General features: G+C 39.3%; 1 protein-coding gene across 1 annotated transcript in view; it reads right to left on the bottom strand.

Annotated features, from left to right (window-relative positions):
* Positions 1 to 16,911, bottom strand: part of DOCK4 (dedicator of cytokinesis 4) — a 467,343-nt gene that overhangs the window by 38,830 nt on the left and 411,602 nt on the right. Inside the window, exons 36-39 of the mRNA XM_052638395.1 lie at positions 15,218 to 15,311; positions 5,940 to 6,088; positions 3,618 to 3,704; positions 1,415 to 1,519 (exon numbers count right to left, since the gene is read on the bottom strand). Of these exons, the coding sequence (XP_052494355.1) occupies positions 1,415 to 1,519; positions 3,618 to 3,704; positions 5,940 to 6,088; positions 15,218 to 15,311 (435 nt within the window). The remainder of the gene's footprint in view (positions 1 to 1,414; positions 1,520 to 3,617; positions 3,705 to 5,939; positions 6,089 to 15,217; positions 15,312 to 16,911) is intronic.

The following is a 16,911-nucleotide window of genomic DNA, read 5'->3' as shown; positions in this document are numbered from 1 at the left end:
CTTTCCTCTGTCTGCAGGTAGGTCCATCTGCAGAGCCGACAATGTATGTGGATCCTCCTTAACCCAGCAAAGAGATTTTATACCTAGGTCTGTGTGGTACCCAAATACATGGTTATTTCAATCAGTTAGATGACTGATTTGCTATTTGAGCATTTGTTTTATGCAATACTAAGTGAATCTTTGCCTATGGTGTTTAGGTATTTTATACACACACACACACACACACACACACACACACACATCTTTATTCTGAAAGGCAGATACATTAATGATTATTAAAGAAGCAATGAAGTCAAATGTTTCTCCTCTCTGTCCTCCTTCAAGTACCCCCATCCTGTATCTATTCATAGGTACCAACAGCTGCTGCTGCTGCTAAGTCACTTCAGTCGTGTCTGACTCTGTGCGACCCCATAGATGGCAGCCCACCAGGCTCCCAAGTCCCTGGGATTCTCCAAGCAAGAGCACTGGAGTGGGTTGCCATTTCCTTCTCCAATGCATGAGAGTGAAGTCGCTCAGTCATGTCCAACCGTCAGTGATCCCACAGACTGCAGCCTTCCAGGCTCCTCTGTCCATGGGATTCTCCAGGCAAGAGCACTGGAGTGGGGTGGCATTGCCTTCTCCGACCAACAGCTAAAGGAAGATAATTAAGATTTAAACTTTGTAATGAATTCATTCAGTGTTACAAATTATTCCTGTCACTCCTCCTTAGTTGCTGGAGAAGGTGCATTCTTATCCTTACCAATGCTTTTAGGTGAGTATAAATGAGATGTTACAAACTGAAATGTTATGTAAATTATTTCAGCACTTAAGAGACTACTTGGCTGAATGCTAAAAATACTAAGAATGGAGTCAACTATTTTATTATCTGGTAGGTACTTTGGAAAGTCTTGAAAACTTCCCTTTGTAGAACTAGTTTCTACTAGCAATAAGTTGAATCTCTTTGCTGGGTGGCATTTATCTTTTCAAAGTCAGCTAGGACGAACAATGGTCCTCTGGAGCCTGGAGGCAGAGTTTTCACAAGATGTGAAACTGTCGTCTTTTCTGCGGTCTGCAACTCCCAGGCCCTAGCGCCCGCCATTTTTCTCTAAGACTAACTCTATGGAAATTGCAGGCTGAACAGAAGTAATGCTACCAATCATATACGGGAAACAACTGTAATTGCCAAAGATTGCTCATAAAATATAATAAGCTTTGAAACATAGGAAGAAAATTCAACTGATTGTTTGAAATCTTGGGAAATTATTCAAAACAAGGCATTCTATATGAGTATGATGTTTGCAAACTAAAGTTAAAAGAGGATCTCATGAAGTTATTACCTGCCTTAAAAGGAAAATATGTCATTCATATCTTAGTTTGCTTGATTGGGATATCTATATTGGAAGCATGAAAGCAAATCAAGTAGTATATTACTTACTCTTAAGAAAAATGGAAATTTTTTCCCATAAAATCCAACTCTGAAGAACTCTGGTTCAAGACGTTGCTGGTCCATAATTTTGTCATACAAAGAGGCCTCCATCATCTAGCAAAGAACAGGGGGTGTTTTAGTCATTTTATCTCATCTTTTAGCTCCACCACTTTATAGAAGAGAATATTTCTTCTATAAAAAAAAAGAGAACGTCACTTTAGTTCCATTTGCAGAAAAGAAGGTTGACTCCTTTTCTATGCTTTAAGGCAGAGATCAGGAAACTTACTCTGTAAATGGCCAGACAATAAATATTTCAAACCTTACAAGTCACCTGGTCCCTGTCATAACTACTCAATTCTTTGAGGTCCATAGGCTTCAGTTTCCTGACCTCTGCTTTAAAGGATCGAGTATATTACTACATGTCCTCATCAGAGGAAATGATTTCTATGCACAGCCTGGAGAATCCCAGGGATGGGGGAGCTTGGTGGGCTGCCGTCTCTGGGGTCGCACAGAGTCAGACACGACTGAAGCGACTTAGTAGTAGTAGTCTATCAAAATATTTTCTTCACAATAAAAATTAACATGAACTCTTAGAGGCAAAATCTTTCTGGAGAATTCTTGTACTCACCTGAGCATTCAGTTCTCCTAGGCCATGGTAATTCAGGACATCTGGAAGATGTAACCTTGTACAGGTTGAACGGGGATAAACCAACAAACCAAACAGGGCCCACAGTGCAAGTGTTGTGGGGGCTGAAGGTTGTTAAGTGTGTCTTTGACTGAGGTTGGAAGCATGAAGTACATAAAGATTATGGTTTTCCACTCATGGTATTATCATCTCCAGGGTTTCCAGAGAAAGACTAATACTGCAATTGAAAATATCTCCCCTCTCTCCACCCCCAGTAACAGCACCCAAAAGAGCACTTGGCATGAAGTGCAAAGCTTTGAGTTTATAAAAATCTTAGTGACTATGGCACCCAAGGGCCCTCAAAGGTAAACATTATAACCTCGCTTCTATTCTGGGGACAGGATGCAAAGAGAAGCACAGGGACATTTTTATATGAAACTGCAGTGTCTGCCAAAGCCAGCGTGATGGGCTGAAGTTAAAACAAGGCTTTTCCTCCTTGGTTTTCCTGTTAGGAGAAATATTGATGAACTCCTGACATGAAATAGTACACCCAAAGTACAGGGCTGGCTCCTGCCAGAGGAAGAAGTTACTTGTGGTATAAAGGATACTGGGTTGTTAAAGGTTTATGAGTATTATCTCTTATATTACTACCTTGGAATGAAAAGGCAATATCATAATTTTTAAAAATATATATGTATGTGCATATGTATATATAATCTGATGATCCTGTTTTGGAAGCCCTGAAGAGCTTACATGTAACAAGATGATACAAAATGTTTGACCTGACGAGAATAAGGACGTGGAGTACCAGAGGGACTTGTTTGAACCTTCAAGAAGAGAAGGTATTGAGTTGGCCAAAGTTCATTAGGTTTTTGTATGATGCTTCACAAAAACCCAAGTGAACTTTTTGGCTACCTCAATATAAAAGATTTGGTTTAGGGACACAGAATATTAAACTCCTTGAGCTCTTGGGTACTAAGATCTTGGTTTCAGTTTTAGCAAACAAAAACATTTCTGAAGCTAAAAAGCTTTGATATCTACAGAAGTTAGCCGCCAAATCTTTCAAAATGCGTCAGCTAGCCATTTCTCCTATTTTACTGCACAGATTATGGAACTAAGAATGGAATATTACTGAGATTCGTGTGTGAGTGACAAGCTCTTCCAACAAAAAGCATTAATCCTGGGTTACATGTTGTATTTCAGATGTAGTGTTTATTTATTTTTTTTTTTTTTATTTTTTTATTTTTATTTTTTTTTTTTTGAGTCTGTAGATTGGGTTCTTTTATTTTATTTATTTTTTTATTATTATTATTATTTTTTTTAATTTTAAAATCTTTAATTCTTACATGTGTTCCCAAACATGATGTAGTGTTTAGAATAGATCAACAGCTTACATTTTGCATATTAATCAAAAGCATCACACAGGTCAATATGCTATTTCTCTGGATAAATAGAGGAGTATGCTTCTTTCAAAAGCTTTCTACAAGACACATCAAGACGATCACAAAGTTGACTTCCTAGCACCATGGGGAAGTTAATCTAAAAAAGGATTCCATAACCTGATTAGGATGCATGCAGGCACCTTACCCTCATCTTGCTCAGGTTTCTGTAATCATAGTAACTCTCGTACTGCTCTGCAATCTTCCGGCACAAGATGATGCCGTTCTCCCAACACTGTGGACAAGTGAATAACATAAATGTTAACAATCTCATGGCATTTACTAACTTCCACCCAGAGGTCAAGAGGGGACCACTCTCAGATGATCAAGCCTTACTTCTTAACCTTTAAAACCTACCCTTAATAGTACCACTGCAATTTTAAGCATGAAAATAGCATGTAACTAACAAGTTCATTATTTAAAATATTTAGAGAGTTGAAAATGATAACCTACAAGTCATTAACATATGGTGCAAAAACAACATTTCCTGGTATCATCTCAAAACTATTATCCTGAAGATGTGGTGTACACACACACACACACATACACACTAGAATATTAGTCAACCATCGAAAAGAATGAAATAATGCCATTTGTAGCAATATGGATGGACCTAAAGACTATCATGCTAAGTGAACTGAGTCAAGGAAAGATAAACACCATATGATATCACTTATGTGGAATCTAAAATACAACACATATCAACACATCTATGAGACAAAAACATACTCACAGACATGGAAAACAGCCATGTGGTTGCCAAGTGGGGGTGGGGAAGGAATGGATGGATGGACTGGGAGTTTGGGATTAGCAGACACAAACTAGTACATATAGGATGAATAAACAACAAGGTCCTACTGTGTGACACAGGGAACTATATCCAACATCCCGTGACAAACAGAAATGGAAAAGAATATTAAAAAGAATATATATATGTACAGATGAGTCACTTCACTGTACGGAAGAAATTAACACAACATTGTAAATCACTACACTTCAATAAAATGAAAAAAAATAAAGTAATAATTTATAGTTAAAAAATAAACAAAACATGCTGAAATAACTGCAGTTCCACAATGGCCAAGGAGATGAATGAGCAGCCCCTCAGGGCTGGGGTATGTGGAACTGCCACTGACCCCTAAGGTCCAATTGTCCACAGCTGGCTCAGTGGATTCCTTGTTGGCCCAAGCGTACTTGTAAACTGCAAGGGTCTAAGCCAGCTGGTTACTCTCAGCAGAAATGCAAAAAATTCTTTGATCTAGCTCAGGTGTCTGCAAATTTTCCCACCAAACAGTAAATGCTTTAGGTGTTGTGGGCCATACAACCTTTGTCACAACTGCCATTAAACTATGAAAACATCCTCAGACATGCATAAGCTTGGCTGTGTTCCAATAAAACTTTACTGACAACTGAAACATGAATTTCATATAATTTCCACAGGCCAAATACCATTCTTCTTTTGAGTTCTTTTGACCATTTAAAAATGTAAAAGTGATTCTTAGTTTGCAGGCTGAACTGAAACAGGCAGTGAGCTGTTTGACCCATGGGCTATAGTCTCAAAGTCCTCATAAAGCACAGCCTCCTGGGAATGGGCTGAGAGAGGTTCTGTAACAGCTTATCTTTCAGGTGGAAAGTTTACTGTGGGAGGATACAGAGGCATTTCTTTGCTACTAACATAATGAATGATATGTCAGTGTAGTTAGATAAATAATAGAAGAGTATAGGAATAAAGCAATTCCCTGGCATCAAATTTTTAGGAGTACCCAATTATGTTTTATAAAAGACTGACAGCCACTGGGTGTATTTTCATTTCCTGTTTAACCTTGGCACTTTGAAAGATATATTTAAATCTACATGTATCACCAAAGCATCCAAGTGTTCAAATCACCTGGGGTCAGATTCACATTTTTTTTAAAGAGCACTGCAAACCCTTGAAAAGGGAGCAGGTGGCAGGGAGGTGACATGCTGAATTGCTTTATTAGCTCAGGGAGGTTTTCAACACCCTATGGCAACTCTGAGTATATGACGGGATGTCATAAAATTCTGTAAATAAATTTAGTTTCATTTATTTCACCTTTAAAAAAATGGACTGGGACAGATTACTATGTGCCAATTTGGGGAGGTAGGGGAGGTAGGGGAGGTGTGATAGTGGTTTTTCAGATAATAAAATGCCTGGATGTTGAAACCTCTAGATGAGGGTCTCTCAAGATGGGGTCCAAGTTCATACACACTGGAATTTTCTGGATTCCTCATTAAAATCGCAGAACCCCCTGGCACAAGCCAGACCTACTTAATCAGAATTTGCAGGAGTGGGGCCTGGGAATCTTAATTTCAGTCAACTCTTGGGAGTTGTGAATGCACACTGAAAATCTGAGGGCCCCCGCTTGAAGAGGTGGCCATCAGTGAACTCAAAACAGAGGAAATGTGACAGTCACCTTGGGAAGGGACACAGGGGACTGGGGCCACTTACCTTGCCTCTGTCAAAGTTCTGGATGATGGCGAGGTGCAGGTGCTCCTTGCGCTGCCATTCCGTTTGCATGGGGTAGGTCAGGAACTCCCGGAGGGGCCGATCAGACCATTCCAGCAGCTCATCATATAACAACAGCGTATATGCAGCCTCTGAAAGATAAGTGGGAAGGTGATGATCGAGACAGGACCCCAATGCAGCTGGTTCAGGATAAGCTGGATTAAGTACTTTTTTCTGAATTTCACGATACTGAAGAACACATGTCCAGGACATATGCAACGGAAGGTGAATGAATGAGAAGCGCCCCGGGAGATGGAATTACCAGAGACTTGTGTTTGATCTTTTGGCTCTCTTTATTTTCTCTTTCTCTCCTTCCTGTTTATTTCCTACCCCTACTGTTCATATATACCGGCATAATTAAAATGTTGAAGGATAGCTCTGTAGCTGGTTCAAAATGCAGGGGAGACATGCTTTTGTTTGCTGCATAGGTTCACTGGTAAAGCCTTTGGCAGGGGACTATGGGTAGTTTCCATAGGCCATGCTTTGTTGTCATTCAGTCATCTTCAACCCTTTGTGACCACATGGACTGCAGCATGCCAGGCTTCGTGTCCTTCACTATCTCCTGGTGTTTGCTCACACTCATGTTCATTGAGTCGGTGATGCCATCCAACCATCTCATTCTCTGTCACCCCCTTCTCCTCCTGCCATCAATTTTTCCCAGCATCAGATTATTTTCCAGTGAGTCAGCTCTTCACATCAGGCGGCCAAAGTACTGAAGGTTCAACATCAGTCCTTCCAATGAATATTCAGGATTGATTTCCTTTAGGATTGACTGGTTTGATCTCCTTGCTGCCCAAGGGACTCTCCAGAGTCTTCTCCAAAACCACAGTTTAAAAGCATCAATTCTTCAACACTCAGCCTTCTTCATGGTCCAACTCTTACTTCCATACATGACTACTGGAAAAACCATAGCTTTGACTATATGGATCTTTGTTGGCAATAAAGGGCATGCTTAAGAAACAAAAAATGATAGCTCAATTCTCTTGGCTAATAAAAGGCTGAAAAATGTGAAAGTAATACAGCAAGCCCCCTATATACAAATGAGTTCTCTTCTGTGTGTTCTTAAGTGTAATTTATTCATAAGTCCACAAAGTTAGCCTAGGTACCCAACAAACACAATCAGCTTTATAGTGCTCTACTGTAATAGGTTTGTAACACTTTTCACACAAATAATACATAAAAAAACACACAAAAATAAAGAAAACATCTTTAAAGTGCAGTACCTTGAAAGTATAGTAGTATGGTACAATAGCTGGCACACGGGGGCTGGCATCGAGTGAACAGGCAAGAAGAGTTACTCACTGGAGAAGGGAGAGGAGGTGGGAGATGGCAGAGCTGAAGGATCGTCAGCAATAGGAGACGGAGGGCAAGTTGCCATTTCACTCACGTCGACATTGATGGAACACATGTTCACATCTTTGAAAGTTTGGAACTTGAAAGTTCGTATGTAGGGGACTTACTGTATATGTGTGTGGGGGTATCAGGGTACAGACAGAATTTAGAAGGGGAAAAGCTAGAGAAGAGTTCAGAGAAGAAAAACTTTTAAAATCTATTAACAGCCAACAGAGAAAGGACCAGAAAGGGTAAAAGTATTGGATAAGAAGAGTGTGTGTGTGTGTGTTTGTGTGTGTGTGAGAGAGAACAAACTGTGTGGGCTGTGTACTCTGACACCCCCTCTGGCTGGCCCCACAAATCTTCAGTAATGGTTACTAAAGTCATGACATGTTTGGTGTAGTGGGAATTTCCTGGGGAAACATGTGAAGGGACGACATTCTATACACGTGTATAGAGGCGGTGACCCACAGGCTTAAGCATGGCTGACAGGTAATGTATTTAATAGGATACTTGCCATTCTGCAGGTCTCTTCTTTTCCTGAACAATAAATACGGCCAAATACATCAAGAATGGGAACCAGAATTCACTGTCCCTGATGAAAGACTATAATAATTTTTTTCACCTGACACTGTAACAGCCAACTTACTTACTAAACTGAATAAAATGATAAAATCCTTATGTTAGGTATCCATTTACCAACCATCCCCACACATGTCTGAAAATACACAGTAGTAACTTTTAATACAATATCCATAAATGGTAATTCTTTTTCTTCATTTATTTGCTTTAAGGATAACTATACATAAGGTTCCTAAGTAACATGTTACGTTCCAGTACTGTGATCTGGCCATCTCAATGTATAAAATACAGTTGTGATAAGAAAGGCCTGGGTCCCCAACACTATTTTCTTATCTCTTAAGTGTAGAAGTCCTGTAAGGCACAGGTTCTGGCTGTATTTTCCTCTTTAATTACCTTTGGTGAGCTCGACCCAGTAACTTCAATGATTGCAGCAAAACTTTTCATCACCCACCAGCAGTCTCTTATTTCCCAGCATTCAGTGTGCAAGCTGTTACTAACACAAGTTTTCTTTAATGCAAATGATCACATTGCTCCCATGATTAAAACTAGTCAATGATTCTCAGTAACTATTAAAAACGGAATGAATTTGGACTTCCTAAAGTGACACAGAAGGCTGCCCATGATCTGGTCCCTCCACTCACATTTTTCCAATGTCCCCACTTATGACAGGTAAGAAGGAGACTGCTACTGTGAGCCTGCTACTGTCTTCCTAAAAAGCCTCCAGCCCCTCGACCCCATCATCACTTTTGCTGAATGAAACATGATGCAACCTGATCCAGAGGCGGCTGCCTGTCAGGGACACAGGCGCCTTCCACTGCATGGACAGGGGACAGGCCCTTTCCTGGGGTGAGATGGACAGAGCGAATGTCTGCTGGAGGGTGTCAATTAATCGGTGGATGTAGAAGCAGCCAAATTGACCACGACGTGGGTTGCCGTGGAAGACTGCTTCACCGGGGATAAGACCGACGACGATGGTAACAAGATCATCAGAGCTGTGCTGTATTTGAACAGCGTCCTCATTTTCCCTGAGGCCTCCTGAGATCACTTCCTAATCTTTAATTACGCACATACCCTTATAATGCCAAGCAGCTAAGAAAACCCCAAGGGCACCTTTGTTTCTCTGTCCACACTCTTGCTCCTGTCACCTGAACAAACTAAGATTCCTCTCCCTTATCACACCAACCGACACCAGGGGTCCTTCACAGCCTGTTCCTTCAAGCCTTTAGCTGCTGAATAACTCCTATTTTATCTTAATGACACAGCTCCAGAATGATCATCTTCGCCTCTCAGATTTCTCTTGTATCTCCCTGAGCTTTCAAAAAATATCCTTGAGACTAACCATGCCACAGTGTAAAAAGGTGGAATAGTGAGTGGGGAGGGCAGAGGGAACCCCTTCCCACATCTCAGCTGCCCACAGGGAGGGACCGAAAAGGCAATGAAGGTCAAATTTACACAGAGAGAAAGTAGAATGGTGGTACCAGAGATGGGGGGAGGGGAAAATGGGAAGTTACTGTTTAATGTGTACAGGGTTTCAGACTGGGTGGATGAAAAAGTTCTGGAGACAGATGGTGGTGATGGTGGCCCAAGAACATGAGTGCACTGGATGGCCACTGAAGTGTCTGCTGAAAAATGGGTAAGATGGCAAATCTTATGTTATGTACATTTTGCCACAATAAATAAAATGAAAAAAGGGGGGAATAATGAAGTGTTTCTAATCTGTAAATTGCTGTTCAAGTAATGTTTGCCCTGGGAAGGTCCAAGGGATGGCTGGAAGGTCAGGTGTGGATGAGCTGCCCCTGAGAAGGGTGGGAAAAGAAGTAACCACTGGCGGGCTTTTTTATACAGTTCTTCTGTGTATTCTTGCCACCTTAATCTCTTCTGCTTCTGTTAGGTCCTTGATATTTCTGTCATTTACTGTATACATCTTTGCATGAAATGTTCCTTTGGTATCTCCAATTTTCTTCAGGAGATCTCTAGTCTTTCCCATTTTATTGTTTTCCTCTATTTCATTGCATTGTTCACTTAGGAAGGTTTTCTTATCCCTCCTTGCTATTCCCTGGATCTCTGCATGGCAGAAAGCAAACAGAAACTAAAGAGCCTGTTGATGAAGGTCAAAGAGGAGAGGGAAAAGGCTGGCTTAAAATTCAACATTCAAAAAACTAAGATCAAAGCATCAGGTCCCATCATTTCATGGTACAGGGATGGGGAAAAAGTGGAAAGAGTGGCAGATTTTATGTTCTTGGGCTCCAAAATCACTGCAGATGGAGACTGTAGCCATGAAATTAAAACATGCTTGCTCCTCGGATGAAAAGCTATGACATCCAAGACATCCAAAACCTAGACAGTGTGTTAAAAAGCAGAGACATCACTTTGCTGACAAGGGTCCATTTAGTCAAAGCTATGGTTTTTCCAGTAGTCATGTATGGATGTGACAGTTGGACCATACAGAAGGCTGAGTGTCAAAGAATTGATGCTTTTGAACTGTGGTGCTGGAGAAGACTCTTGAGAGTCCCTTGGACAGCAAGGAGATCAAACCAGTCAATCCTAAAGGAAATCAACCCTGAATATTCACTGGAAGGACTGATGCTGAAACTGAAGCTTCAATACTTTGGCCATCAGATGTGAAGAGCTGACTCACTGGAAAAGAACCTGATGCTGGGAAAGACTGATGGCAGGAGGAGAAGGGGTGACAGATGATGAGATAGTTGGATGCCATCACCAACTCAATGGACATGAGTTTTGAGCAAACTCCAGGAGATAATGAAAAATAGGGAAGCCTGGTGTGCTTCAGTCCATGGGGTCACAAAGAGTCAGACACGACTTAGTGAATGAACAACAGCTGGCAGGCCAGCAGAGCAAGCTGACAAATGACCGAAGGGTGATGCGAGAAAGTGTGAAAACAGAATTTGATTCCGGAAGATAACGATGTATATCAGGGGTAAATGGTGTGTATGAAGAAAACTGCAGAAAATTTTTATTAAAGGAAACATATGCCTCTGAGGTGTCAGCAACAGAATACTGAGGTTTCTGGAACACATCAGCATATCGAAGATGTTTTATTACAATATGTTGTGTGTTTATTCCTATGTATCTTTAGAAGACTGTATTACATACTGAAAAGAGAAAGATGGCTCACATCCAAAATTATGAACAATGTTTTTTAAAGTGTTTACAATTTGGAACAAAAGGCCATTATCCCATAATTAAATATATGGGCCACCTCATTCCATCATTTTGGGAACTGTACAGGGAAGATCTCAATATGCAGAAAGAAGTAACACAGGATAAATGTGGAGATGAATCGTGTAATGGAGGGCATTGTCACAGAGGGCTGGAAAGGATTAAGCCATACGAAACACATCCTGTGAAGACAGAAGTTTTTCCATCAATTCCACTTTCTCCAAGGACCCACAAAAATGAGGACAGAGGAGAAATGAGTAAAATGTTATATGGGAAAAGAACGTATTTCTTATGACTTTGGGGAACATAAAAACTCCAAGCTGAATAAACAAATTAGAGAAAAAAGATTTACACATTTTCAAAATATAAGGTGACAGATTTGGAGTTTCAGAAAACCAAAATATATCTGTTACATATCTGCAAGAGCTTGTCCTCACTTCCCTCTCTCATTTCTTCTGTTTTTTTTTTTTTTAAATGGGCTTCAAAATAAAATAAGTCTACTAGATTGTTTTCACAGATTAAAAAAATACACCATTTTTTCTAATGTTAGCTACAAACTACTTTAAAATGACTACTTAAACTTTTAGACAACAGAGTCAGCTAAAAAAATCTTAGTTTATTTAATCAAAACTATCAGGACATCTGTGTGAAGAGATACTGGGGCTTCATTGGTGATTAAGGAATTAACAATTAAAGGAGAAAAATCTGCTCTTGGGGTGTTAAATCTGAGTGCATTCTTAGTAATGCATTTATTTAAATCTCACAGCACTAGGCACTAATCTAAGAACTGAGAAGACTAAGAAGAAAATATCATCTCTGTCCTCAAGGAATTTACCCTTCAACTAAAGATCTCTCAACCTACCTACCTACCTACTTAGCAACACACACATTTGTTATATAACTATGAATTAAATATGATAAATACTTGAATGGAAATCTGAAAAAACTGCAATGGGAAAAGAATAGAAAACATGAATTCAGCCCATAGCTGGGGGTGCAAGCTCATGGAGTTGGTGAAGGAGAGAGAAGGAAGATAAAGACTTCATGGAAAAGATGATATAGGAGCTGGCTCTGAAGGATAAAAAGAAGGAAAACAGTATTAGAGGTAAACAAGAATACATTAGGCTGAATGGACAGGTGTTGCTTCAATTATGATGGGACTTGAATAAAGACTGAGCTTTACTTTGTAGAAGACAAGAATTGACAGTTACATCTGGAGAAGGGGGTGACAAAGTTTTCTCAAAGTATCAGACAGTTGATAATTTAGGCTTGTAGGACATACAGTCTTTGTTGCAACTATTCAACTATGCCATTTGAGTGCTAGAGCAACCATACACAATATGTAATTAAGTGGGTGTGGCTGGAGTTTTAATAAAACATTCTTTGAAAAATCAAATGACAGGGCTGCAGGTTGAAGTTTACTGATCCCTGCTCTAGTGAATAACTCGGGATAGTTAAGAAGCAGTCCAAGAGAGAGACGATGAAGGCCTGATTGAGGCAGTGAAACTGGAAACAATAAGAAAGGATATGGCTTTCGTTTTTAGGAAGCAGAACCAATAGCACCTCATGAATGAGAGGTATCAAAGATATCATAAAGGTCTCCAGTCTGAGTCAAGAACTGGGAACTTTTAACTTTTAAGCGATGCTCTTAGCTGAGATGGTGGAACCATAGCTAGAGGCATGCTTAAATCCTGGGAACATGAGCATCACTTCAGAAAGTGTTCCTTTACTCTTTCAAAGCTGGGGGAGGAACCAAGATTCAGGAGTTTCTTGGAAGGAGAGTGTGCCAAAAGACTAAGATTTTTAATTTCTAAATCCAATTAAAGGGTTCTCATTCTGGTTAAGATGTAGTGTGCACATTTTAGTGTATTCTTCTCACTGATTCACCTAAAAACCCAAGACAGAATATATAAAGCAACTATTGGACAATTCTGAAAAGTAAATGAGAAGGCAGACAGAACAGGAAAATCAATACTCAAGGAAGGATGACAGAGTGGTGAGCTCCCTGTTTTTACTTTTTTGCCTTTTCTATCTCCAGGCTTAGCCTTCCCTGTTTTCTGTAACTTCAAATGGAAAACAGACAGAAAAAGCTCCTTTAGTCAGAGAACTGGGAGGAGGACCCTCTGTGGGATGGAGTACTTTCTATTCTTCTGGCCCACTCTGAGTCCCAGGAACAAAGCTGCCAACCGGCACTGTGGCATGAGGGGCAGTCACAGTGGCAGCAGCAGTGGCGTCCACTTTTCTACTTTCTTTCACTGCTTTCCCCCTACCATGGAGGCTGACTATACATAGTAGGTCATAGTGTGGAGGATCAAGTCTTGGCTCTGAGTACTCGGGCTCTGATTAAGCAAGAGTATCAGGAAAAGGAGCCCTTGGGAGATGGTAAGAGTGAGAAAGATCAGAGAGAACAAGGAGATGGAGAAAGGAATTTTTAAATTATGTGTATGACTTCCTGGGCTCACCCTTAAGCTGTACATGTATAGAATGAATCAGGATCAACATAACGAAGATTCTGATAAATTAACTATGGTATAGAGAACTGTCCATGTCCCAGGCTCTCCCCAGGTGGCAAACAAGCAGGAAAGACCACGAAAGTGCAGGAAAGACCACAAAAGTGCAGCAAAGGCTTTGAAAGCTAAACTTCAAAAGGTAACTCAGGACTTTAGGTCTGAACTTAGCTGGATTGAATTTTTGAAGATTTTAACAAAACCCAGAATCTCACAATATTCAAAATGTCTGGGATAGAATCCAAAATTACTTGACATTCAGAGAACCAGGAAAACTAAATAAATCTCAAAGGGAAAAAGCAATTAACAGATGCCAACTCTAAGATGATTCAGTTGTTGAAATTATAGGCAAATACTATGAAACAGTAAAAGTGAACACTGGTGAAATGAGGAGAAAATACAAATTTTTGCAAAACCACTGAAGCTATTAAAAATAGCTAAATAAAGTTTAGACAAATAATAAAAATTAAAATAATTAAAATTTCACTGGAAGGGCTCAGTAGTTGAATGGAAATGATAAAGAAGAGCCAATGGACTTGAAAATGGATAAATGGAAATTATCCAATCTGAAAAACAGAAAGAATAAAAAAATGGAAACAAAAAACCCCAAAACAGCACCCCAGGAAATTACAGAACAATACCAAATGGTCTAACATCCATAAAACTGGAGTCCCAAAACAGAGAATCAGTACAAAAAATATATTTGAAGAAATAATGCCTGAAAGTTTCCCAAATGTGGTGAAAGAAATGTCTAGAGATCCAAGAGGCTCAGCAAACCCAACCAGAATCGATTTTTTTAAAAAACCATGCTGATATATATACCATAATTGAAGTGCTGAAAACCAAACACAAAGTCTTAAAGGCAACCAGAGAAAATTACACATCACAGACAGGGAACAATTTAAATGACTACAGCTCTCATCAAAAACAATGGAGGTCAGGAGAAAATAAAAGTTTTAGAGTACTGATACAAAGGCACTGTCCACCTGTATCCAGCAAACATTTCCTTCAGGGATGAAGGTAAAATAAAGATGACGGGCAACTAAGAGTTCTTCACTACTAGATCTGTTCTAAAAGAAATACCATAACAAGTTCTGGAGGTTGAATGAAAATGTTAAGAGAAAAACTGAGAATTTCAGTAGTGAAAAAAGAGCAACAGGAATGGTAAATATCTGAGTAAATATAATAGATCATTTTTATCCTCTTAAATTCTTTAAAATAGGTATGACTTAAAAATTATGACATTATCTGATGGACTTTTTCAATATATATACATATATGCTTATGACTATTACAATGTACAGTGGGGAGGTTGTAATGTTCCTATATTTAACTTGAAGTGGTGAAATACTAACTCTAAACAGACTGTGAAAAGCTAGGTGTGTATTTTATAAACCACTCAAAAACCAATCCCCAAACCACCCCCTAAAAAACTATGCAAAGAGATATAGTAAAGAAAAACAACATATATATTCCAGTTCTAAATTCCAATTTTAAAAGAAATGGCTGAGTCCTCAGGTCTAATTCCTGAGGAGACTATGTTTAAAAAACAGAGGAATTATGTTTAATAGAACAGTGACCAGCCCACTTCCCCCAACCCAAGTCAAAAGACACAATTACCTGTGAAATTTTGTGCTTTGAGGTGCAGATCATAGAGTTTGTGGATGTAGCGAATATACATCTCTTCCTTGTTCAGTTCAGTCTTATAGAAGTTCTAAGAGGAAAACAAAAAGAGTACGACAATGGATAATTTCTCAACAATTAGGTTGGCAGGTATCTACCCTTTACTCTGCTTGAGGTTTCATGTCTTGAACCAAGAAAACAGACAAACTTTTCTATATGTCTTACGAAATTTCTAATGTCTTACAAAATTAAGTAAGGGACACAGTTATATATATAGACATTTCTTTCCTTTTATTTTATTTTGGCTGTGCCGCATGGCATGTGGAAGCTTAGTCCCCTGACTAAGGATACAACCGGCACTCCCTGCATTGTTAGGGCAGTCTTAACCTTTGGACTGCCAGTCAAGTGCAAAAGACAGTGATATATCTTTAATTCAACACTGTCTGTATTAAAAATTACCTATCAACCACTGGATAGGCTTTTAACTCCTGGGGGGATGTTATTACCACTGATTCACATTTCTTTTGTTACTTTCTATTGTTTTTTGGTTAAGTTTAACTGCCAATGAACTAGTCTAAAAATTCAACTAAAATATTAAAAATATGTAAGATATTAACCTATTTATTACATTTGATCACTGATAGTTAAAGGATAATTTCTTTCATCTTAAAATTGTTTTATAGTGAATTAAAGGTTTCCAGTTTATGACTACAACATAAAGGGATTTGTAAGAGATTTTATTTCAACTTATTGTTACAAGGGCATGTTTACTGAAAATATTTGGTTTATGAAAACAAAGCATCTGGATCTTATTTAAACTTCTCTAAAATGTTTTAACATTCATCATCAAAAACTCAACTTTGACTTAACTGAACATATTATGGTGTCATTTTAAATGTTTACTTTATAGGCCTCCATATCTATTTCTTTATCATATTAGAAAGTATGTTAGTCCTCACTGAACTTAGTAAACATAGGAGCAAATGTGTAAGAAGTTGGAATCCAGCAAAAGCGTGGTGCTGTGAGGCTCTGTATAAGGCTCTTTCAGCAAGCATATCACTGTGGATATTATGAAATCTCTGTTTACAGCCATCTGAACTACTATCATTACTATTGCTATTATTTTGACTGATGCTACTTGGAGTGTAGAATGAAAAATGAATAGTGATGGGGAGACAAATCTGTTGACTTGAAGGAGTAACAGGTTTTTCTAGGGGGAAAGGCCAGGAATTTTAAACATTTCTAAAGTTGATTAGCTAGAGAGGGCTTTGGTTATGGACCAAACTAGCCAGTGTGGCTGCTTAAGTGTACTTGGGCATGAAGCCTGAGGGCCTCCTGTCAATATACTTTGTGGCCACTACCTAATAGGTATCCATTCTTCAATATGAGGACTCATCTAACTTCAAGAAGCTGACATGTAATTGAACACATTATAAAAAAATATTTCCTCCAATTTATACCATTACCCTTCCCCTTTCCTCTTGTGTCCTATATTCCTTGGGTGGCACTAATCTTGAGTGGCTTCCCAGGTGGCACTAATGGTAAAGAACCCACCTGCCAGTGCAAGAGACATAACAGACCTGGGTTCAATTCTTGGGTTGGAAAGATCTCCAAGAAGAGGGCACAGCACCCTGCTCCAGTATTCTTGCCTGGAGAATCCCATGGACAGAGGAGGTGGCAGGCTACAGTGT

Source organism: Budorcas taxicolor, chromosome 4, assembly GCF_023091745.1.
Source record: "Budorcas taxicolor isolate Tak-1 chromosome 4, Takin1.1, whole genome shotgun sequence".
Lineage (NCBI taxonomy): Eukaryota > Metazoa > Chordata > Mammalia > Artiodactyla > Bovidae > Budorcas > Budorcas taxicolor.
Note: the sequence above shows the minus strand (reverse complement) of the source record. Positions and strands in the feature narration are given on the sequence as shown.